The sequence below is a fragment of the Streptopelia decaocto genome (genome assembly GCF_964273445.1).
Source record: "Streptopelia decaocto genome assembly, chromosome: 12".
Lineage (NCBI taxonomy): Eukaryota > Metazoa > Chordata > Aves > Columbiformes > Columbidae > Streptopelia > Streptopelia decaocto.
Window position 1 is genome coordinate 7,135,800 of NC_138667.1, and position 24,168 is coordinate 7,159,967.

General features: G+C 55.3%; 1 protein-coding gene across 1 annotated transcript in view; it reads left to right on the top strand.

The window, feature by feature from the left end:
* Positions 1-22,320, top strand: part of CAMK2A (calcium/calmodulin dependent protein kinase II alpha) — a gene marked incomplete at its 5' end in the record, with an annotated part of 35,834 nt that extends 13,514 nt beyond the window's left edge. Inside the window, 16 exons of the mRNA XM_082063851.1 lie at positions 368-422; positions 751-816; positions 2,279-2,351; positions 3,027-3,129; positions 3,683-3,766; positions 4,403-4,497; positions 4,917-5,039; positions 5,808-5,891; positions 7,122-7,164; positions 8,770-8,810; positions 13,035-13,067; positions 14,164-14,212; positions 15,469-15,544; positions 16,381-16,475; positions 16,842-17,070; positions 17,273-22,320. Coding sequence (XP_081919977.1) covers positions 368-422; positions 751-816; positions 2,279-2,351; positions 3,027-3,129; positions 3,683-3,766; positions 4,403-4,497; positions 4,917-5,039; positions 5,808-5,891; positions 7,122-7,164; positions 8,770-8,810; positions 13,035-13,067; positions 14,164-14,212; positions 15,469-15,544; positions 16,381-16,475; positions 16,842-17,070; positions 17,273-17,276 — 1,253 coding nt within the window. The 3' untranslated portion in view covers positions 17,277-22,320. The remainder of the gene's footprint in view (positions 1-367; positions 423-750; positions 817-2,278; positions 2,352-3,026; positions 3,130-3,682; positions 3,767-4,402; positions 4,498-4,916; positions 5,040-5,807; positions 5,892-7,121; positions 7,165-8,769; positions 8,811-13,034; positions 13,068-14,163; positions 14,213-15,468; positions 15,545-16,380; positions 16,476-16,841; positions 17,071-17,272) is intronic.
* Positions 22,321-24,168: the final 1,848 nt, after the last annotated feature.

Here is a 24,168-nt window from a genome sequence, read left to right on the forward strand (position 1 = left end):
CTGCGCCTGGGCACCTCTCCCGATGGGGCGAGGGCTGGGCGGGGGGCACCCGCAGCCTGTCTGGCACCCAAGATAGCCCAGCAGCTGCCTGGGACCTCGGCCAGGCACCAGCCCCGAGCAGTCCCTGATTTGGACATGACCTTTGAGCCTTACACTACTGTCCAAGCCTGGGGCCACAGCTGGGGTCCCCCATCAAGTGGGGACCCCCCCATCCCAGCCAACAGCAGTAGCAAGAGGAGGAGGGAGGAGGAATAGCCCCACTCTGCCCTTCCCCAGCTCCTGCCTGTGCCCAAAGGGGAGCAGAGGCATTCCTGGGGAGTGAGGTGGGATCCTGGTGTACCCCGTAACCCTTGTGTCTCTGCTGCAGTGAGGCTCCATGATAGCATCTCCGAAGAGGGCCACCACTACCTGATATTTGACCTGTGAGTAATGGTTAAATGTATCTCTGAGCCCACTGCCAGCTGCACGCTTCCACCCGGGGCAATGCACCCTGCACCCTTACAGCCCCCCGCAGGTTTCCCCCATCCTCCACCTCTCCCAAGCCTTTCTTAGGCAGGGTTTAAACCAAGCTTGTGTCCCCCAAGCCAGGCAGCGGGAAGGCCCCTGCCCTGTACCCCAAATGCTCCCCCCATGCATGGTGCAGCAGCATTTCAGGGGGGTTTGCCAGGGCTGAGCATGCTGTAAATCAATCCAGCTCCCTTGCATGCCACGCTGAGATGACTGAGTGTGACTGTCCCCGTTTTCTTGCAGGGTCACCGGCGGGGAGCTTTTTGAGGACATTGTGGCCAGGGAATACTACAGCGAAGCAGATGCCAGGTGAGCAGGGACACGCGCCAGGCCACAGAGGGGACAGCAGTTGTCTCCTTCTCCCAAGAGCTGCTCCTTCCCAGGGTCCTACATGTCTGGCTTTCTGCAGCATAAGCTCCTTGAGTGCTGGGAGGTATCTTACAGCCGCTCCGCAGCACATCCTCATAAACCAGATGTGTAGTGCCAAAAGAAAAAAAGCTCTTTTTAACTCATTCAGCTCCTGTGCCAAGAAGTGTGTGTGTTACGGCATGGCCAGTCCTCCCCTGCAACCCTGCAGCTGCCGGCCACTGCTTGCAGCATCCTCTTTCGCCGGGCTGGTGGCACAACTGGCTCCTGACCTCCCTGCAAAGGAGGGGGGACAGTGTGGGTCCCTGGATGGGGGACAGCAGGTGTCCCTGGGCTGGCAGGGGGGAAGCCCAGGCCGGAGCATGATAGCACAGACACTCAGCAGTTCTCACCTTTTCGCCTTGCAGCTGCATTTCAGTAATTTTCAAGTGTTTATGTGGTATTTAGCACTTGAAAGCACTAAGGAGGAGCAGTCACGCAGGGCTGGGTAGGAGGATGTGCTGGAGCTCCGCTCCCTCTCAGGCTCCCACTGGCACTTTCCGGGTCCCCTGCAGCAGAGGCAGGGGGCTGGATACCATTTCAGGTCCTTGCAGCTCAGCCAGGGGACAGCATGAGCCTCATATTGTTGATCCGGTCCTCTCCAGTCTCCAGATATCACTGTGCCTCTTGGCTTTGCCCCTCTGAGTGAGGCATAGCCCACACAAACATCCAGTGGGGATGGTAAGCTCCACGCTACCTCTTTCTGCATGGAAATATCCCTTATTTCTAGGCAGAAGGCAGTCTCATTTAATGGGCTGCCTGCACTGAATCCACTTACAACCCATCCACTTATTAGTGTCATACAAATAAAATAAAATACATGTAAATAAAGACCTTCTGCCTTGCACACAGCTGTTTTGGAGCAGAAGTGATCATCGCCTCAGTCTTTTTCCCTTCCTCTCTCACGCATGCAGCAGAGCTGGGGTTTAATGAACTAGATATAAAGTGAACAGACACAACAAGAGGCACCCGTGTTAATGGAGCTGGGGACATGGGGCTGAAGTGAAGGTTGGCTCTACGTCTGAGGAGCACATCTGCTCTGCCTGGGTTTGCAGACCACATCTGGGCTGGCATTGTGTGTCCCCCACCACTCCCCAGCTCCCCATTGTTGGTTCTGTGGGGACCCCATGGGCTCCAACATAGGCCCTGTGCTCCTGCTCACTGTGGCTGGGTATCCAACAGCTCTGCTGGGGTCTTGCTGGGCTACGACTGCTCTCTCTGTGTGGGTGGCTTTTGGTGGAGGGGGATGCTGGTGGGAAGCACAATGGGGATGGGGCAGGGGGGGTGCAATGCAGCTGAGCAGAAGTGTCTAAGGAAACTCTGCCTCGCCAGAAACTTGTGCTCAGCTTTCTCCTCTCTCCCGCAGCCACTGCATCCAGCAGATCCTGGAGGCCGTCCTGCATTGCCACCAGATGGGGGTGGTCCACCGGGATCTGAAGGTAGGAGCTGCAGGGGAAGGGCCTGTAGGAGAACATGTGGGCTCCATCTATGATGCAAAACCCTGTGGAGTGATGCCCAGGGTCCTCCAGGGCAGCTGAAACACAACAGGGAGGAGTGATGTGTAGGAGCTCCTGGAAAGCCCCAGAGCAAAGATCAGCTCCGGGGTGAAACAACATGATGGAGGGGGTGTAGGGAGGTTCTTGTAGAATCATAGGATCATTTTGGTTGGAAAAGACCCTCAAGATCATAGAGTCTAACTGGTAACCTAACACTGGCACTAAACTATGTCCCTGAGAACCTCATGTCTGTGTCTTTTAAACCCCTTCAGGGATGGTGACTCCACCAGTGCCCTGGGCAGCCTGTTCTGAAGCCTGATAACCCTTTCCATTAAGAATTTTTTCCCAATATCCAATCTAAACCTCCCTGGCGCAACTTGAGGCCATTTCCTCTTGTGCTATCCCTTGTTATTTGGGAGAAGAGACCAACACCCTCCATGCATTGTAGTTCATGATCCTCTAAGGATCCACGGACATCATGACACGCAGCAGGATAAACCAGCCAGGGAGCATATCTAGAGCCCCGACCTTCCTCTGTGCTGTGCTGGATAGCTCCCCCACAACAGCAGAGCCCAGGGAGGGCTTTCATCTCTCTCCAACCCCCATCTCTTCCTGCAGCCTGAGAACCTGCTGCTGGCATCCAAGCTGAAGGGTGCTGCTGTCAAGCTGGCTGACTTTGGCCTTGCCATTGAGGTGGAGGGGGACCAGCAAGCATGGTTTGGTGAGTAGGACTGGCCCAAAGTGAGGCATCCTCCAGCCCTACGTGGTGTGTTTGGTTGGGGGTGCTCCAGGAGGGACACACATTCCCAGGACCTGAATCCTGGGTTATGAGAGCACCCAAGCAGCACCAGCCTGGGAAACACAGAGGAGGAAGATGTTCATGGCTCCAGCTGTGCCCCTAGAAACAGCCTGGTATTGATCCAGGGCACAGGCAAACCGCTCCAGAGGGAGTGGGTGAGTCACCAGGATGCCCTGGAGAGCTGGACAAGCTGGTGGCAGGGTCAAACACAGGGGAGCAAAGCCTCTTTCACGTGCTCGAGGTGCATGGCAGAGCACCCCAGCCCTCTGCACAGGCCTGGGATTTGGCTGCTCTTGCTGGCCGCTGGCAGAAAGCTGCAGTTTGCTCTGCTCTTGAGCGTCATAGAGGTTTCTCGGGGGAGGGTGCCTGTCCCGCTGGGTCACTGTGTGCCAGGACCAGGGCTCTCGGCTCTTGCGGTGCCTGGCCGGCACCAGGGGCTGCCCGCTGGCACTGTGTGACAGGCTGTCTGTCCCAGGTTTTGCTGGCACCCCAGGATACCTCTCCCCCGAGGTGCTCCGGAAGGATCCCTATGGCAAAGCTGTGGACCTGTGGGCTTGCGGTAAGTCCGAGTGCGGCTAAAATGCTGGATACAGCTTGGGCTGGTCTGTGTGGGATGTGGTGGGCTGTTCATCCAGCGTGTTCTGAATTGCAGTCACTAGACATGTCTGGGGGAGGTCAGGGAGGAGGGTTTACCTGAGATGGAGGTGGCACAGTACCCTGGGCTATCCACAGAGAAACACCCTCTTTTCCAGTCCAGTGGCACCCTTCTTTGGAGGATCAGCCTCCTTGCTATGCACCCAGACCCCCCAGAGAGGGGAGATGCTGGCCCTTGTCCCCTGTGGTGCCCTTGGACTCAGGTGATGGCTCCACATAGCTGCAGCCATAGGGAAGCCTTCTTCCACCCGTGATGGAGAGGAGGCATCATCCAGCCCTGCTGGGACACTCAGGCTGAGGCTGTGTGTGTTGGCTGCCAGCCCCATGTGTCTGGAATAGCCACATATCTCTCCAGCCACTGAGCACCTCAGCATGGAGATGGACCCACCAGCGAGTCTTCTGCTTTTTAAGTAGGGAGCAAATCCTCCATTTCCCCTAATTTCTCAGTTTCTCTGCTTGGGTTGGTCCAGTCCCCAGGCTGGTTCTGCTTATACCTCCAGCAATGAACTTTCACTGATCCCATGTCTTGTCTCCTGAGCAGGCGTGATCCTCTACATCCTGCTGGTTGGGTACCCACCCTTTTGGGATGAAGACCAGCACCGACTCTACCAGCAGATCAAGGCTGGGGCTTATGATGTGAGTGGGTTTGTCTTGTTTCCCCCTTTCACAGTCTCCCCCCTCTCCTACCATCCCTGTCTTGGAGACTGCTGCTCTAGAAGAGTAAGGAGGACAAATTCAGACAGATGGGAGCAAGTTTCTTTCCTCTGCTCTTGTCACAGGGGTTAGCCAAGCTGTCATGCCCAGGTGCACACAATGGCACATTTCAGATCTACTTTGCAGGACAGATAGGTCTTGTCCTTGACCTTCCACCTTTCTCCTTCCATGCTTGCTATCCAGTTTTCCATCTGGAAACTCTTTCAAGTTGCTGCTGTCTCTCCAACCTCTCCCATGGACAGGAGAAAAGGGTTTCAAGAGAAGCAGCCCAAGTGCAAAGAGACTTCTGCTCCTTCCCTCGCTTCCTGCCATCTCTCATCCTGGTCTATTTGCTTTCGCAGTTCCCCTCCCCTGAGTGGGACACGGTCACTCCTGAAGCAAAAGATCTCATCAACAAGATGTTGACCATAAACCCATCTAAGCGCATCACAGCAGCAGAGGCTCTGAAGCATCCCTGGATATCAGTGAGTTTGGTGGCACGCACTTGTTGGGGTTGAAGGTCTAGAGATGTGGGGGTTCAAGGGAGGGGAACATCTCACTGGGGAGCAGGTGTTATCAAACATGCTGTCGGCTCTTTTCTCCAGCCCAGGAAGATGGTTCCTGGCATGATTCCTCCCAGTGCTCTCAGAGCAGCCTTTTCCCCAAGGCTTTACAGCAGAGAAAAGCCCGGAGTGCGAATGCAAACAGCATGTCCTGGAGGAGCTGGTGGTGGGAGGGAGACACATTCCCAGCTCTGGTTGGGACAGGCTGGTTTCTTGCTGTCACACTGCACTGGGGGCACCTTTTCTTGGGGTAGGTGGGAGCTGGTTTGTGTTTATCCATCCATACACCCCAGCAGAAATCTCCCCTCACTCCTCACTGCACCCCACTGCTCCAGCTGCCAATTTTCACTCTGAATCAGCTCCTAAAGGCAGGAGGAGTCCACAGGCTTAACCCTGGGACCCCACACCACCTGCAAACCCTGAGCACGTGCTAAATGTGGGCAGTCAGTCAAGGGGTTAATTCAAGGGGCAGCCAGTTCTCCCTGCAACCCCCCCACCATCAGAGCAGATCCTGCTCACTCCAGAGCTGTGATCTCTTGCTGCCTATTAAAATTCTGTCTGCTGCTGCAGGCAGTTCTGGCCCATGTCCTGGCTGCAGGAGATGGCACATGGGTGCGTGTGTGAGAGGGGGGGCTGGGGGACCCCCTTCCCCCTTGGCGCCGGCTCTGAGCTGGGTCTCTCTCCTCCCAGCACCGTGCCACCGTGGCATCATGCATGCACAGACAGGAGACGGTGGACTGTCTGAAGAAGTTCAATGCCCGGAGGAAGCTGAAGGTAACTCTTATGCTCTTCAAGCTGGCTGCAAGATGCATGATCAGGTCATTGAGGGGTTTGTTCCCTGAGTGGGAAAGGACAGGGTGGTGTCTCTGGGTCAGCAGTACGGGGGTGATGGGCAGTTGGGGATCCCTGTTGTGAAGGAGGCAAAAGAGACCGAGCGGGATGGTGGCTGCATCTGGCTGGGGTTCCCAAGTGCTTAGAGGAATGCCGTGGTGAAGGGAAGCACTGAATCACACAGCTGCTGGGCACTGGGTTGAGGACTTTCCCACTGGAGTCAGTGTCAAGAAAGCTCCTCTTTGGAGCAGGACATGGATCTGAGAGGCAGAGAGGGACCCCTTTGCCCGATGACCAAACCACTTTGCAGTGAAAGAACAAAGTGACCCACAGACAGGCAAAATGCTCTGGCTCACCCACACCAGCAGCCTCGGAGCGGGCTCTAGGAATCGTGATGTCTCCTCCAGAGCTGGTGGCACAGACTGGGGCAGCTCTGATCTGTACCACCGTCAGAGCCATCAGCGCTCCAGGCCTGAACGCAACGTGGCACAGAGCGGTACAGCTGCAGGCTACTAATAACATTATCAAGAAAAGAAACTGGCTATAAACTATTATTACTTTTCAGCTAGACAAGTAATCAAATTAGTTCAGGCATACACTTCAAAATACTAATCCATTACTGTAAGCAATTAGTCCAAACTAATCTCATTATACGCAGAGCAACTAGTTAGTAGAGTCAGCTGGAAAAGGGGAAGCATTTTTATGAACATTATTTTGCACTGGTGATCTTTGCGTGGCTCCCATGAAAAATCTCTGCCTGCTGCTCTTAGCTGGCATGGCTTTAATTGCAATTAAATCCGGTTCCGCTCCCGGTGGCTCCCCTCGCCACCAGCTGCCAGACCTGCTCAGCGGAGTCATGCTACATCTAGGGCAGGGCCCAACAAGACCAAAATGCACCCTGGGCGTATTTAATATCCCTTTAATCTTGGAGGTAAGGCAATTTCAGAGAATGCAACCCAATGCCCTGGCTTTGGGCATACGGGGTCGGGTACCAAGGGCTGCTTTTGATGTCAGGAGGAGAATATCACCACGTGGACCAGTTTCCTTCCAGTAAGGTGGCCGGGGGACAGGTGATAAGCAGAGCTTTCCTCTGCGAGGGCTGGGGGAAGAGGTGAGGGTGCGGGGGGGCCAGGGCCCAGCATGCCCTTTCCTTCTGCCTTCTGTGTCTTTCAGGGAGCCATCCTCACCACCATGCTAGCCACCAGGAACTTCTCCGGTAGGTGCTGTCTCTGGGACTTTGCCTTCTTGTCTTGCAGGGTGCCCAGGACAAACCTGTAGGGTCCCTGGAGAGTCAGCTTCACCCCCAGGTCTCATGGGGGTTCTGAGTTTGCAGTCTGGTGCCCCTGGGGCTGTGGTGTTGGGTGGTGGTCTGCGCCAGGTCACCTGGCTGCTGGCTTAGGATGCAAGAGAAAAGGTGTCTGGCTGAGGTGCAGTGGTTCCCAGAGGTTTAGGTTTTTGGGGTTTGTATGCGCCCACCCGTCTGGATCATGCCAGGGTGGGGACATGGGTGCTGGGGGTGGCCGGGGCTCAAGGAAGCCAGTTCTGTGGACTCCTGGGGACATTTGTGGCTCCAGGAGAGCATCATCTGCACCAGGAAAGTGTCAGAAAGGTCCCTGGGTGGCACTGCAGGCAGATGGCAGTGGGGTCCCTTGGGTCCCTCCCGCCTTGTCCTCCCTGCAGCTGGGATTTTACAGGCAGGGACCAGCGAGTTCAAGTGGTTCCCAGGCACAGCACCAAAGAGAAGCTGGGTGACTGCAGGGCTCATCTGCTCACTGTCATCTCCAGCCCTCCCCAGCACTTGGGGTGGCCTTGGCAGAGGTGACAAACCAGCCAAGCCCAGCATGCCAGCTGAGGGGGCTGGTGGCATCTGTTTGGTGTTAAGCGGGTGTTCCGGGGTGCTTTGCTATGGTGCCCCAGGAGTCAGGTGTAGTCGGTGGGCAGGGGGGAGATAGAGGGATGATGGCCTGGCCAGGTGCTGGAGGAGAGGGCCACGGCCAGGGTTGGTATCTACATTTGTTGTGGGGGGATTGTGCTGACATATTTAGCACTTGTGGGCAGTGAGGGGGGCTGGAGGAGATCAGCAGCTGGGGGGATCTGGTGTCAGGCCCTGCGCTGGCTGACACAGCGGACATGAAGCATGAAAGAGCAGGAAATTCAAAAGCATCTATTGTAGTGCTGCTCATCCCACGCGCAGCCCAGGGGCTCGCTGGTTCCTCTGCCCAGGAGCACTGAGAGGCTGGTGGGTGATGGGATCCCATGTGGGGCTGAGCCCCACAGATCCCACCCTGCTCCAGAGGGACAGAGGGAGCAGGGTGTCTGCACAGCCCCGGGGCTGTGGCAGTGCCAGCAGCGGTAGGTGGGCACTGGGGAAGGCATCTGCTTTTCATCATTGTCAAAATGTGGGCTGCAGCTGTTGGGCTGGCCGGCCGGCAGCACATGATCCCCCGGCAGCATGGGGCTAAAATTAGAGGGCGGCAGGCGGGCAGCCCATTGCACCGCGCCGTGCTCGGTCACCAGCACCCCCCGGCCGGAGCCTGCCTGTCGCCGGACAGCCCCACCGGCCCCCTCCGAGCCACCCCGAGGACTCAGCGTGACGTTAGGAGACTGGTCATGCCTCTGGCCAGGAGCTGCTGGGGCAGGACGGGACGGTGTCAGCGAGGTCACCCCTGAGCTCCCAGGGGTTGCTAGAGAGAGGACAAAAGCCACCGGCTGGTCCCGCGGGGTCCTACTGCTCTGCCGCCCGACACCATGCTGCTGATCCTCGGCCTCCTTGTCTTGGTGCCTTGCCTGGCTCTCCTAACCTCCTTCCTCCTCTCTCCAGGAGGCAAAAGTGGTGGCAACAAGAAGAATGATGGCGTGAAGGTAAGTCCCTCCCTCCCCATCCTCTCCCACCTGCCCTGCCGCTGCTGGGGAGGTGATGGGGGTCTCCGTGCTGTGCCGGGGGTCTCCATACTGTGCCAGCGGTCCCCGTGACACCCTGCGCTTTAAAGGGCAGCTGTTGGCCCAGTTGTCCCGGTGTGTCCCTGTGCCACCAGCTCGGTTCTTTCCAGGACAGGAGGCTTGGCAGTGCGGCGAGCGAGGGGAGCAGGCTGGTGCTGGAGCAGTGCGCGGGGGGAATTCACTGCTGTTTCGTTGCCTGCAAAATGTGCTCACCCCTTGCTGCCTCCGGGGAAGTGGAGCAGCTGGGCGAGGAGAGGGGACAGGGGACAAAGAGAGGCAGCTTTGCAGGCTGGAGCCACTGCCTCAGCCTGACAGCAGCCATCTGGTGAGATGGGCGACCACATCTCCCACTCGCCCCGGCACATGTCCCGCTGCCACGGGGGCTGTGGCTGGTGGCGGGGCTGGACTTGCCCCAGAGCTCCTGCCCCATCCTGTCCCCAAGGGCTGGTGTGCTGCTGGGGGGCACATGGTGCCTTTAACCCTCTCAGTTGCACTGCCAGCCCCCTGTGCCCAGTGTGGACAGAGCAAATGAACTTGGTGATGTTTGACAGAGCAAATGGCTTGGTGATGCTCTAAAAACAAGCCGGTGCTTGGTGGACCTAGTTTCTCAGGCTGCAGAGTCCTCAGGCGGGGCCATGGGTCTTCTCTAGGACAAAGTGGCTCCTGGAGACAGCAAAATCCTGCTGCTGAGCAGTTTCTTCTGGTGATACGGAGATGTGGTGGTTGGTGAGCTCTGTCAAACTCCTCCTGAAGGAAGGAATGGCCCATGTGAGGGTCTTTCTCTCCTTCCCTCTTCCCTTCATGAGTACAAGTGACCACCCAGCAGGGCAGAGCTGACGTGGTCACATCCCCCATCGCAGGGCAAGGTGCAAGGTGTCAGGCAGAACTTTAGGACCTCAACAGCAGCATGGCTCCTCTTTTTCCTCCAGTCCCTTCATAGGGACCCAGCTGTTGGGCTGTAAAGGGCACGGGGTTTTGGAAGAGCAAAGCCCTCAGCTGGTTTCTCAGTCCAAATGGTCAGTGGAGCCAGAGGTCTGGGGAGGGCTTGTCTTTTTCCCACTCCTTCCAGACCCAGCGACTGGGACAGGCCAAGCCTGCAAGGTTTGAGACCATGCACAACCTTCCAAACCTGGGCTCAGCTCTACAACAGACCATTCTGGCCATGCAGCATTATTCTGCAACATGAAGCTGATTGCCTGCGTTGCTATGAGAGGACTTTGCTTTGGGCTGTGATGTCAGGATATCATGTGGCTTCCAGGACAGGATCGCTAGTTTTGGACAACAGTGCTGACACACAGGGGACAGGTCCCACAGGAGTCACAGCAACCCATCTGCCAGCCACTGCTGGCCTGTCCTCTGCTGCTCTGAGGTCCCGGCTGCTTCTGGAAGTCACCTGAGAAGTGACACCACAGGTAGAGCTGACTTTGTGTGGGCTGCTGGAGCACAGGTGAGAGCAATCAGGAGATGCATTTTTAAGCTGTAGAAGGAGAGACTGGAGGATGGAGAAGCTTCATCAGGAATGGTGCTGAATCTAAGTTTCCAGCAGAAAGGGACAGCCTTAAATTTCATCTCCATCATCACAGGGATGGTGTGGTGACAGAAGACCATTTGCCAGCCCTTCTAGGTCTTCAAATTAGTTTTGAGGGCAGAGGTTACCCTGGGAAGAGGGGCACTTGCTGTCATAGCAAAATACCTAGTTTGGGTAAACAGCCTTCTGGCACACCAATGAAACCCAGCAAGGAGGGCCTGGTTTCAGAGCAGGATCAGAGAGGTTAGTGTGTATCCTCAGTCCTTAGCCCCTTGCTGATGAGCAGGGAGCAGCGAGTGAGCCCTCATCCAGAGCGCAGTCTACCAGCCAACACTCAGCTCAAGAGGGTATATGGGCTCTGGAGAGTGAGTTTGCTTTTTTATTGCCCCCTTTTCAACAAATGGAGGTGAGACAGCCTGGCTAGGTGGCCAGGAAGGTAGAGGAGGAGAAGACCAAGTACAGGCAAGTTCATTCCCAGCAGGTTGCATCTGTTGGGCACCTTCAGCATTACCATTCCCACCTCTTATTCCCCTGCTCATCCTGGGAGCACTTGCAGCATAACTGGCTCACTGGGGCACAGAGACACTGGGTGCTCCAGGAGAAGCTTTCATGGCCCACCATGGGCAGCTGGCAGATGCCAGGACATCCCTGAATGGTTCTCATTTATTTCTATCCTGCTGTAAAAGTGAGGCAAGAACCTGGAAACCTGCCATGGGTGGGAAGGTGAGAAGGGAACGGTCCTGTCTGCTCAGAGCAGGGCTGTAAGTCAAGCCATGTGATGTGGTTCATTGTTGGAAGAGTTGGGTCCCTATTTGGAGAAACCTGCTCGACTGACCATCCCCATGAAAGCAGGCAGGTCCCAGGCAGCCACCCCTGCTGTTCCTACCCAAAGCTCCATAGGTGGGCAACAGGTAGCTGGTGCTGCTTTCACAGCCCTTCCTTCAGCACTGGGGTGGTGCTAGCCTAGGCTCAAAGGGCTCAAAACTCACCCTCCCAAGGAGATTTCTCACTTACTAAAAGCATTTGTGGGACCAAAAATCCCCTTCGATCCCTGCTCTGTGGTCTGTGGGAAGTCTTCTGGTCCCAGCAGCTACAATACCTTCACTGCCCTGTGTAGTGTCACATCTTGTCCCATTGTAAACTAATGAAATCACTGCCCCATGTCACATCCTGTCCCGTCCTAAATTAATGAGCTCACTGCCCCATGTTGCATCCTGTTACTGTATGTCCAGACTCGATGCGATCACTGCTTTGTGTTGCATTCTGTTGCGTCTGAAATTTCTGCAGTTTACTGCCCCGTCTCATGTCCTTGGGTAGCAGAGGCTGTCAGCCCCCTCTACAGACAGCCCAACTCCAGCAGCTCCGTTTCTCATGAGGTTCCTTCCAAAATAACACAGCTCACTCTGCCCATCAGGACATCTGTTGTTTTTGTGAAGGAGGGGTGAGAACTAACATAGGACCTAGCGAGGAAGTGGAGAGCTGCACCGGCAGAGAGGGAAACTTGGTGATGATGCTGGTGGGAGCCAGTTAGGCTGTGAAAGGAGCAATGAGAGGGGATGGATATCAGCAGTTTTTACACTGCAGCCCACCTGTGTACCCTAACGGGTCGCTCCGTGGATTTGTCCGAGAGATTTGCACTGTGTGTGCTGCTTTTCCCTCTGCAGAGCGGGTGCCTTGTTAAATATGCTGGCAAAAGACTTTGTCATTTGTTACTGCAGCTTCTGATTCCTGCACACTGGTGTTTCCTGTCACCTGCTATGATTTATCCCCTGGGAGTTGGAGGTGGAGAAAGAGCATGAGGCTAGTGTGCACATCCCCCTGTCTCCTGGCTAGATGAAAGATGGAGACAGGGAGCAGAGCACAGGAAAGTCCAGAAGCAGTAGTAGATTGTAAGCAGAAATGTGGCTATGGGGTCATGCAACCCAAAAGCCTTAAAGCCTGGTGGTAGTGGTCAAGGCTGGAGATAACCATGTGCATGTGTAAGGTCTTCTCTTTGGAGGAAACTTGTCCTGATTTAAGGCACTGGAGCTCAGGACAGCTTCCCACACCGTGTGTCTGCCTTGCAAGTTCAAGTAGCAATAGCCATGCTGGCTTTAAAACAGCCAGCTTAGTACTGGTCTTGGCCCAAAGCTAACTGAGCATCTCCACACTAGTCAGCAGCATGGGCAGATGTTCCCAGAACAGCTCCAGAGTCTGCAAATGTCAGTAGGGCATTCACACCGGGTGCAGGGCTGTACAGGTGGTGGAGCTGCCTTAGCTTTTCAGCATCTCACTACTGTTCCTGTGAGCTTGCTGGCCTTGTCACATAGCCACCAAAGTGGTCGGTGACTCCCTTTTGGACTAGGCAGGTCCTTGGGATGAGCAACACCAGAGATTGTGGCAGGTCAGGAGAGAAAGGTGCCAGCAGGAACGCGGGGAGGGAGCCGGCAAGGCACCACCAGCATGGCAGCTAGCAGAACGTCCCCACAGGAGCACCAGGTTGCCCCCTCGCGCCTTTCATTTGCCCCTCCACGAGGACCACAAAGGGTGGCTCAGGAGCTGCTGCCTCTTACGTGCCGCCCTCTGCCTTTCTCACTCTGTGTCTCTTCCTGTTCCATCTCTTCTCCTTGTTTTTCCAGAAAAGAAAGTCCAGTTCCAGCGTTCAGTTAATGGTGAGTGTCCTTCGTCTTCCTCAATGCCGATATTGCTGGGCCTCTCCACATGTTCCAGCTTCCCCTGTTTTTGGAAGTTACCTCGGGGTAGGGAAGAAGGGACAGCGGGGTTGGAGGGAACGTCCTCAAAGCCGTATCACCCACAAACCCCATTAACAGGGTTGGTGCAGGCACTTGCTGGCCACCTGATGGGAAGCCAGCCCTGGTTCTTGCTGATGGGTTCTCATGCCGTTTCTCCCAGTTCTCCTGACTCAGGTCTGCAGGCTGCATCGGTCCAAGGAGCCTTGGAGAAACATCTTCCATGCCTCTGCGGGGACTGTATGGTCATGGGACACCTTGCCAACCTCCATCGGGGTATTATGGGTAATACAAAAGCAAGGCTCTGCTGGGAAGAGCTAGCAGAGCCATTGCTCTAGCTCCGCTAGCAGAGTCGTCTTGATGGGGCTCCTGGAGAGAGATGGGGGGTCAGTACCCCCCTTCACCCCCAAATCTGTGTAGTTGCTCAGCTGTTTCTTGAAAGAGCTGTTGTCTCAGCCTTCGGTGGTCCATGTGGGTCTTGGAAGCACTCTGTTTTATTGTACATTTCTCTCCCTACCCTGCGGTCAGTGTGGTCTCTCTCACTCCTACACCAGTCCCCTCTTTCTCATCCCAGCTCCTCCTCGCTGTTTAATTTGTACATCTCTCTCTCTCTTTATCGTACAGTCAACATGGTGTCTTCCACCCCTGCACAGCCCCTCTCCCTGCCCCTCCTGCACCACTCCTAGGAACCCACCAAACCCCCCTGGACCTGCCCCCCTCTCTGTCCCCACAGGCATCGGTAGGGAAGGCAGCACCGTTCCTACGAGACCCTCCACAGCCCAGCTCTTGTGCCCTTGGCTACAAGGGGTGGAGGTCAGGGAGGGCTCTGCCAGCGCTGCCCCAGAGCTGTGGTTGAGGACGGGTTGGACCTGCTGGCGTTTTCCTTGGTTTCTGTCCATTGGCACAAGTCGAGCGCTGTGGGGTCGGACTCGGGGGGCTGTCGAACACACAAGCTCCATCTGGCGTGGGGAGAAGACCCCTCTCACCGCCCCGTCTCTCCCTTCTGTTCTTTGCTCAGGAATCGTCAGAGAGCACCAACACCACCATCGAGGACGAAGACACCAAAGGTACTGGCAAGGGCACCTAGGAGGATGGGCAAACTGTTTTGGAGGGGTGCCCTGGGGCCACCCCTGAAAAGATATTGGCTGCAGTGAAACCAACCACCATTGTGCTCCCTTGGGACCCTTCAGAAGTTGCTTTAACTCCTTGGGTGGTTTCACTGCTGGGTCACTGCCATGAGGAGCTGGGGCACTGCTGGTGAGGGTGGGGGCTGCCAAAACCGGGGATGTTCCATGAAAGCAGGCATGGAAATGGCAGAAATATGCAGTGATAGCAGCCCAGCCGCTGGCTCCTGCAAAATAAATGGCCCTTTGGATAAAAGCCTCCAGGGGAAATCCCTGCCTCCCTCCCTCCCGCCTGCCACAGCCAGCTTTCTAAGAATAACCCAGGGAATAATTTATTGGTGCTAATTTGTAAAGTCTCTCAACGAAGCAATCTCAGCACAAAGCAAGATGGACTTTGGCCTGACATGAGAGTTAATGGGATGCTTGTCCTCCCGGAGAAGGGCTCCCCGAGAGGGGGGGGCGGAGGCGGGTGGTGCTGGGGAAGTGACAGGGGTGCCTCTCCTCCTTTCTGAAGGACTCTGGGGAACATGCTCCCTTTCAGGCATGACGCCGATTTGCATTTGAAGCAGAGCTTCTTTAATAAGGCCAGGATTACTTCTGGCAGCTCCTCCCGCATCCCTGGGAGCAAAACCGGCTCTCGCAGCCTGATCCCTTCCCAGCTGAGCTGGCAGCACCCCGGCTCCCCAGCAGCAGCTGCACAGCACTGTGCCCTTCGCAGGGTCCCTCCTTGTGTCACCCGGGGTGCATGGCCACATCACCCAGCTGCCTGTCCCCCCAGCTGAGACCCTCTCCTCCCATCTCAGAGGGAGGTGATAGCATCCTTGGTCCAGCCTGCCCTGGCTGGCCCGTGCTCTGAGTTCACGGGGTAGAAAGTTCTGGCTTGGCACGGCTTTGCAGCCTAGACCAGCCTGTGCCACCTTTCTGGACTGAGGGCAGTTTACCACTCAGTGATTTAACTCTTTTGCTATTTAGGACTTTTCAGTTTTGCCCTGACTTTGGAGGTCTTTCCTCTATGGGGATGAAGAGCCCTTCCCCACATCTCTCTCCGAAGTCCCTCTCCTGCTTTTCCCCTGGACAGTTTCCAGTGGGCCCCAATGTCCCACTGTCTGTTTCTAATGAGAAAAAGTTACCTCACCGATATTGCAGCACCAGCACTTTTGTTTTGTTTTCTCCTTTTATTTTTCTCATTAAACCAACAGTACGGAAGCAAGAAATCATTAAAGTCACAGAGCAGCTGATCGAAGCAATAAGCAATGGCGACTTTGAGTCCTACACGTGAGTGAGCCCAGTGTGGGTTTCGGCTGGGGTGTGGGCTCAGCCCCCCGAAGTGGGTGCTCTCACTGTGACAACACAACCTGGGAGGTTTTATTGCTGCCCAGGGCTGGGTGACCAGGTTGACATGGTGGTGGGGTATGTAGACCAAACAAGTGAAGGGGGAGACACCATTTGCCAAACCTGGTGCTTCTCTCACACTCAGCTGACCACATCTCTCTGGTCTCATTGTCATGGATGAGCCCATTTCCTGGTTTGCAGAAAGGCGAATAACTGTAAATGTGATTTATGGTGGAAGAAGGAACATTGCATCCATGGTATCAATTATATCCAGATTGCTGCAGGCTGCTTGGAAGCGTAACTGCTTTCTACTCACTGAGCTGATGCTCCTCAGAGAATGTTTCTTCTGTGTCCAAAGCCTATTTAATTAGTGATTTCTGAGCGAGTGCAGGTCTTCATCCCTGCCTCAGAGAATCTTGGCAGGGATATTTTGATATGGAGCAGAGAATATGAGTTTTTCCCTGCTGTTTTTCTTTGTTACGAAGAAGATGGCAGTGGTTTTGGAGGTTTAATTGGAGATGGTGGCCGATGGAGAATTCACCCTGCGTCACTGGGCTCCTGGCTGCCATTGGTGGGCTAGAGGTGAGGTGGCATAGGCTTCATGCAAAGTGCAGGGATGAGGTCAGACTTCTGCTCAAATTGCTCACTGGTGAAGAGGCTCCTTGGTCTCAGGCTGAGGGAGAGTTGTCTTGAGCATGAACTGTTTGGGTTTTGCCAGCTCTCATGCCTGAGGCAGTGAAACAAACTCTCCCTTTTCTCTCCCCTTCTCACCTCCCCAGGAAGATGTGCGACCCTGGGATGACTGCCTTCGAGCCTGAGGCTCTGGGCAACCTCGTGGAAGGCCTGGATTTCCACCGATTCTACTTCGAAAACCGTAAGCAGCCCCCTTGCCTCCCAAGGGACTCTTCCCATCTCCCACAGGCCCAGCTGTGCCTTGACCTCCATCAGCTTGCTGGAGAGAGTAGGGTAAATGTGGCTTTGGGAGCATCTCTGGCTGATCTGGAAGATCCCAGCAGGGGGTGAATCAAGCCTGTTAGGTCAGCTGAGGCTGGGCTGTACGCAGAGAAGTTGTTTGGGTAGCTGCTTTCTAGATGGACCCATCCTGAACACACCCATGCAGCATTTATTCGGTCCCTCCAAGCAGAGAGCTTAACCCAAGCATCTCCCCTTCCTGACCTGGGCAAGAGCCACCCAAACTCCTTCCCCTGCCTCAAGCTGCCTGCACTTGTCCCCTCTCCAGTGTGGTCTCGGAACAGCAAGCCTGTGCACACAACAATCCTGAACCCCCACATTCACCTGATGGGAGACGAGTCCGCCTGCATCGCCTACATCCGCATCACGCAGTACGTGGATGCGGGAGGGATCCCCCGCACCGCCCAATCCGAGGAGACCCGCATCTGGCACCGCCGGGATGGCAAATGGCAAATTGTCCACTTTCACAGATCTGGTGCACCCTCGGTCCTACCGCAGTAAGCCCTGTGAGGCTCTGGGGATGGGGCAAGGGGGACACAGAGGGGATGGTGTGGGCTCCTTGCATGGTCGAGGCTGCAAAGTGGGTGGGATCCTGCCCTGAGGAACTGCAGTGGGGAGGAGATGGCGATGGGGAGAGGGATGCTCTGACAAAGGGATGGTCAAAGCAAACTCCCTCTCTGTCCGGTTTGTGTTCTGCAGCTGAAGCGCAATCCTGCCCGTGTGGGATTTGTCACTGACTGACTACCAAGAGGAAACCTCCTCCGACATCTTCACCTACGGGACTTTGGCTGTTGGCTCTGCTGCTTGGTTCCCGCTGGAATAATCCCTTGCTTCTCACCGCTCACACGTGACGGCCCTGCCAGCACTGCACAAGCATCCCATTGAAACCCCCACCCCGCTGGGGCCGTAGCGCTGGGCCCCCTTCCTCTGCATGAACCAAGAAAAGAGAAACCATGAACCTAAACCTGAGTATCTGGCCGACAAGTTATCGTGTGCTGGGGTAAAAGCCTCCTTGCTCAGCTGTATGGTGTTGGTGGGACCCGCCATCACCCCGCACATCTCCTGAACTGGTTTGGACCCATCCACCTCCATCCCCACTTCTGCTGGGACCCCCCCCGAGGAAGAGGAGGGAAGGGGGGTAGTTTTGAGCCTCTCTGTGCCACAACCTCCCTGTGCACTGGTGGATTTTGCTTTGCTGCTATCGAGGTCCTTGTCTGCTGCCATGGCTCCTGCCTGCTCCTGACCTGAGCTCCCGCTTCCCAGCAGCCTTGGCCGGGGAACTGCGATTTAAACCCTTTGCAAATTCCATATTCCATGTGCCCCCAGGTGAGGAGGGCAGTGTTTGGATGGGTGAGTAAAGGCTATCTGTTTATTTTCCCTTCCCAGGAGTGTAAGCAAGCTCCTTCCCAGGAGAGAGTAGGTTGGCACCCTGGCTCCGAGCGGCTGCCGTGCCGAGGGGGATGCTCTCCCTCCTTCCTCCCTTCTCTCCTCGGAGCATGGACCAGTGGAACTGGGAGAAGAGAGGAGGCAAAAGGCAACTGCATTCCGGCACCGCATCAGCACAGCCGGGAGCTGGGGCTCTCCCAGATGTGCCATGGCGGTAGCATTGCTCCTTCACCCTCCTCCCCACCCTCCACCCAGTCTGGATCCCTCACCCCGGCACCCAGCCCTGCCGAGCACCCACCCTTGCCCCTCACATGCAGCACCTGGTGCTCCCCCCGTTCCCCACTTCCAGCCTGGGATGGGGGTGGCCGAGCTGGCCACCAATTCGGGCCGCAAATCTCCATCACCCACACGACTCCTTCCAGCGACAACGAGGAATGCAAGCTTTATAAAGTAACAAAACTCTGCAGAATCTGATTGTGCTTCAAAGAAAACAAACAAGCCTTTAGCTGTCTTCTACTTTGAGCGCATGCCTTTTTATAGGGAAAAAAACCCCAACAACCTACCGTGTATTTCGTATCTTGATTTTGAGTATTTGCTGAAATGGATCTTTATGTAATAACTAGAAACATTCAACTGGGGCAGGGTGGGGGGATTTGCAGGGGTTGCTTTTTTTTGTTGCGTTTACATTTTGGAGAGGGGTTGTGCTGCTGTGATGCTTCTACAGGGCTCCCGTGGCTGCCAGCCCCCACCCCACGCCGTGGCGACTTGTCCCGTCCTGTCCCATCCCACAGCACCGGGCAGGCGAAGGCACCCGTGTCCCAGGGACACCCCCTCCCGGGACACCCCCTCCCGGGGCACCTTCCCACACCCCACGGGTCTTCCAGCAGGACAAACCCAGGCGGTGGCTCTTGGGAAGCCACCAGGATGTGGCTTTCAGGACAGAAGACATGGCCGGGAAGGGGAATTTTGGTCTCACCTCTTTGCTATCGGGTAGAGGTCCGAGGGTGGGTATTTGTCTGGCAATTCTTCCATTTCTTGTTACCTTTTTTCCGACTGGAACCTCTTTGCTCGTTGAGGCTCCTGCAGCGCTGCTGCCCTGGGGGACTTTCTAGCTGCACTCTCTTCATCTGCATGGCGTTTAACTTTCTAGATGGTGTGTGTGTTGAAAAACAAAGAAATGAACAAAAAAACGCTTGTTTTGGACATAAAAAAAAAGAGAAAAAAAAAAAAAAAGGAAATGTTTCCTCCATGTAAATTCTGAGCGTGTATTTTGCCTTTTCTGTGGTTTTGAATGCTTTGCTCTCTGTGGAGGCAGGGACAGCTGCTGTGCAAAACACAGCCGCATCTTTGCAGACTGCAAAAATATTTTCCCACTGGATGGAGAGGAAGAAATCCAAACTACTGGGGCATGAACAGGCCCTGAAAGATGTTTTGGTGGGTCCCGCTGTGCTGGCGGTTTGATGGTTACTGGTGATGTGAATAAGAGATGCCTTTTTGGTGGCAAATCACACAGATGCTCCACGTGTGCAAATGCGCGTCCTCATGCCCTTGGTGGACCTGTGCTGTTTGACCGTGGAGCTGTGTTGTCTTGCAAGAGATGGCCCCAAAGCAGGGAAATCCATGCAGGGAGAGGATTAGATTTTAAGGTAGAGTTTGGGTGTTTTTACAGATCTGTTTTTCTTCCTGTAGTCATGTAGTGCTGAAGTTTTTTTTCATTTTTAAAGGAAGGACTCAGCTCTTTCACATTTCTCTCTCTCCCTCTCCAGAGCTGGCTCTGAAGCCAGCCATGGCGAATGTCTCATCCATCTCCTGATGCCCAGGCTTTCCAGGTATCAGGAATATTTTGGGGGATTGGTGTGAGATGGATGAGGAGGAGGAGGCCACAGCAGGGCTCTGCATGGGGGCTGTAGAGCATGTACCATTTCAGCCTGGTTTTGGAGCTGCTGGTAGCTGTGGACCTCGGGTGGGCTGTGAGGGTGAAGCTGCTCCAGCAGCTGCTACTGGAGAAAGGACTGGGACACAGGGTGCAGTGGGGTTTGTTGGGGATGGCAGATGAGTTGCTGGGGTAGGTACAATCTCCTTTCACTGAGAGCCCACTTTGGACAGTCACTGCTAGGGAGGAACATCTTGGTTTGCAGGCAGGCTTTGAGGTGTCTTCTTGGAGGTGATTTTTCCTCCCTGAGGTTTCTCTACGGTCATCTCTCCAGGGACAGGTTCATCCTCGCTGAGGTTTCTCTACGGTCATCTCTCCAGGGACAGGTTCATCTGGAGGTAGTTGGATGTCATTGCAACACCTAAAATGCTCCTGATCCTTTCCAAGAGCAGCAGAGTCTGGGGTTTCAACTCCTTCTAGTCTTCCAGTCAAGCTGAAGCCTGACCAAGGAAGACCCAACTTCCCAACCTGCCCACGCTGGCAGCATTAAGCACCTGCACTTTAGGTTTCTGTTCTGCCTGATTTATCTTCCCCACTTCACACTGCTTCTCCAGAGCAGATTCCTGTATTCCCAGAACATCTTTGAGCAAGTACTGATGTACCACCACCCTTTCTTTCGGTAGTCATGGTGAACAGCTTCTGTCTCGATCTTCTTTCACATTTCCTGATTTCTCCTAAACTTGCAGGAAAACTAAAAAATAATCATCAACTGCCAGTATCCTTCTTTGGGTCACAGAGATAGGGGTGCTGCTGTTATGTCTGTACTTTTAAGCGGTTGGCACTATCCCTGGCATGTGCTAACTGACATCGCCCCAACATTCCTGCCATTGTTCTGGGCAAGACAAGGTGCAGGGTGTGTTCCTGATAAGCAATATGGACAAGGCCACCTTGTTGGGATGGAGTTTACCACCATGGACCTCCTGTCCCTATTGGCCTCAAGGCTGGAGATCAGGCTGCAGCACATTTCATTTCCTAGTACAGACAGAATCCGACTCATCTGGTTGCCTGACCACCCCGGTCAAACCAAAATCAGAAGTCCTCCAAACTGGTCATCTCTTCCACCTCTCACAGACCACAGGGGATATCTGAGTGGAAGCACTTGCTGTGGTGGTCTCAGGCTCCCAGCTCCATGGCTGGGCTTGGGAATCACCTGTTTTTGCTTCCTGGGTCCAGCTGCAACATCATCATTTCTCAGGTCTTGCTGTGGCATCTGCTCTGGAAGAAGAGGCCACTCCTGGGCCTCTGCTCTTTGCTGGAGGAACAGATGCTCTGCCCCTTACCCTGGCCAGGCACAGCTGGGAGAGGTGTATTTCCCCCGCCAAATAATTGCCCAACCCCTGTCTGACCCCAAATCTGCCTCCCCTCCTGTTGCCCTCCATGAGTTGATGCCCCCATGGAACCCCAGAGGTTGGAGTAGGCGGCAGCAGCCATCTGCTCCCGATTTGAGCTCCTGGTCTGCTCTGCAGCCCATGGCAGGATAGCTGGGGAGGTGCCATGTTTGAGAGGGCAACCATAGCCCTGTGGACCAAGAGGTGTCTGTCAGCAGAAGATCCCATAACCACCTCCTCTGTTCATCCCAGAAGCCAAGGTAACCCTTCTTCTGCACTGCAGGACACATCTCATGGTGTGCATCCCTCTCTGGATGCAACAACCAGTAGAGATCTCACCGTTACCCATTTCCAAAGGTGCAGGTCCCAGCCCATCCGTAGCAGACAGGAAAACCCGGACGTGAACAGGCTGTGGGAATATCAGAGGGGCTGGTGGCCCCTCTGCCATCTGTCCCCCACCAGCTCCCTGCACCTTGGCTGAATGTCCTTCCCACCTGCAGGTCAATAGGGAGTGTGAGAGAGGGCGGTGAAGGGGGCTGTATTGAGCAGCTCCTTCCTTCTTTGGGTTGTTGTCCCTTTTATCTAACTGTTGCACAATTTTAGGGCTTTTGTAATATTTTTTGGACAAGCAGGGAAAATACGTTAACAGTGGTTTAAGAAAAAAATGATATCTCTCTCTCTTATATATTATATATATAAAAATATATATATACTTACAGGAAGTCTCTATGGAAATATTTATTTAAGATGATTGCAAAAAAAATATATTATTAAGAGTATACCAAGCTTTGTCAAGTAACAAAAAAATCAGGCCCTGGGGACAGATATCTGCCCATCCCCTCGTGTCTGTCAGTCCGTACGGTTGCAGCTGACGCCTTTCTCTTATCTTTTTTGTAAGTGCACTCAAACTGTTGAGCAGTGTGACCGTGTTGGATTCAGTGGGAGCTTGATGCGGGGGGAGGGAGTGGTTTAGTTTCCTTTTGTGTGGGTTTTCTTTTGTTTTCTTCCTTTTTTTTTTTGTTCTGTTTTGGCTTTGTTTCTGGTTTTGTTTTTGTTTTTTGGAACCTGTGGCTGTGAACAGAATGATCACTGCTCAACTCGGATGCTCTATTTGGGGAGGGCAGTGGGGGGTCCGGGAGTGGGGTGGGTGCGGGAGGGAGGGCGAGTGTCAGTTTTATTATTGGTGTTCAAGTGCAATAAATAGCTACCGACTTCTGAGCATGGAAACGGATGATTCTCCGTCACTGCAGTGACTCAGACCGTCTGCCGCTGCCTTGTCCCTCCGTCCCTGCGCTCTTGTCCTCGAAAGTATCGGGGCTGGGATAGAGCCTTGGGCAGCAGGTGCTGCTATCCCGGGCACTGCATGTCCCTGGTCACCAGCATCCCTGGGGCTTCGGGGGAGCCTGGGGCTTCATGTCACCCCCAGACCTGGCTCAGCCCAACCCAGCCCTTTCCCCAGGGAGGGGGGTCTGGGTGCTGCAGGTGTCTGGGACACCCCGTGAGCTGCTTGGGGCTGGCTGGGTGGTGGGGACCGAGCTCTCACCCACTGGGCAACAAGAGAAGGTTTGTGGGAGCAGATGTTGCCAGGTGCGGAGTACAGACCCCCTCAGCAGAGCTCGGGACAGGTTTGGGGGTGACCCAGGAGCAGCTGCCGGGCGTTGCCCGTGCAGGCAGGTGGTACCCGGGGGGCGGCTGGCGACGGTCCCCGTCCCTGCCCAGCACACCCGGACCCCGCCGCGGTGCCGCTGCTCGCCGGGGGTGTCCCCCCTACCCCCGACCTGCCATGTGCCGCGGCCCCAGCAGGTGTCAGCACCAGACCGCTCCTGCCACTGCTGTCATCCCTGTCCCCAGCTCGCAACAGAGACCCAGGCACCCTTCCCGGCACTGTCCCTGTCCCCCCGCCACCCACCCCGGGGCTGCCGGAAGGTCTCGCCAAAATCCTGGGGGGACGTCCAGGGCTCCCCAGGATAGCATCGGGACATGCCAGGAGGGCAAAGTGACAGGAGTGGGAGGGGTTGCCATCCTTTGAGAACATGGGAAGGATGGCATTGGACCTCAGGCCACCTTGCGGTGTGGGATACAGATGCACTGCTGGCCGTGGGAGCAGGACATGCTGCCAGGAGCAAGTCCCACACCTCCTTGTGCACAGCCACATATGGCCCAGGGGACATGTGCTCTGGCTGTGCCACTGCCCTGGCACTTTTTGCCCTGGGTTTCCACTTGCTGCTGTCAGCTTTGATCCCCAACACATCCCCCAGTGCAGCCTCTGCTCCATCCTTCCCGTCGTTCCGTACTCAGTACAGACTGATGGCAGCTGCCAAGGGAGAGGATCCTGCGGTTAGTGGGGGGACTGGGGGAATATGGCAGGACCACACACAGGTAGTAAACAAGGTCAGACATGTACAGAGACCAGAGCAGCTTTCTCAGCCGAAGAATGCCTGAGCACATCACCTGCTCCATCACACCATGCAAACCCCCGTGTGTGCCCCCCCAGGGCCAGCCCAGCCCGAGCTCCCCGGCCAGCACCCACAGCAATGGCTGGGCAACACCATGACCTCCTGAGCCCTCCTGCTCAGTAAATAGTGTCAAGGTTAGAGCGAGGGATTCATTGGGGCCATAAACGTTTATGGCAGGCCCTCTCCACTCCCCAGCCACCATGGCCTGAACTTTCCATCAGCAACACTTTTATGGCTGGCCTCTAATGATTAACCCAGGGGGTAGCGACTGAAGGTGTTTTGCAGCACGGTCGTGCTGCCAGAGCCCCACACACCCAGAGAAGCTGGGGCTGGGGGATCCCCATCACCCCTGCAGACTGCAGCCATGGTGGGCTATGGTGAGGAGGATGTGGAAAGGCATAGGTGGTCCTGCAGGGAAAGGGCAGAGCCAGCCAGGGAGGGAGTTCAGCATCCTTGGGCACAGGGAGATGGGCAGGCAGGAGGAGGTGGTGT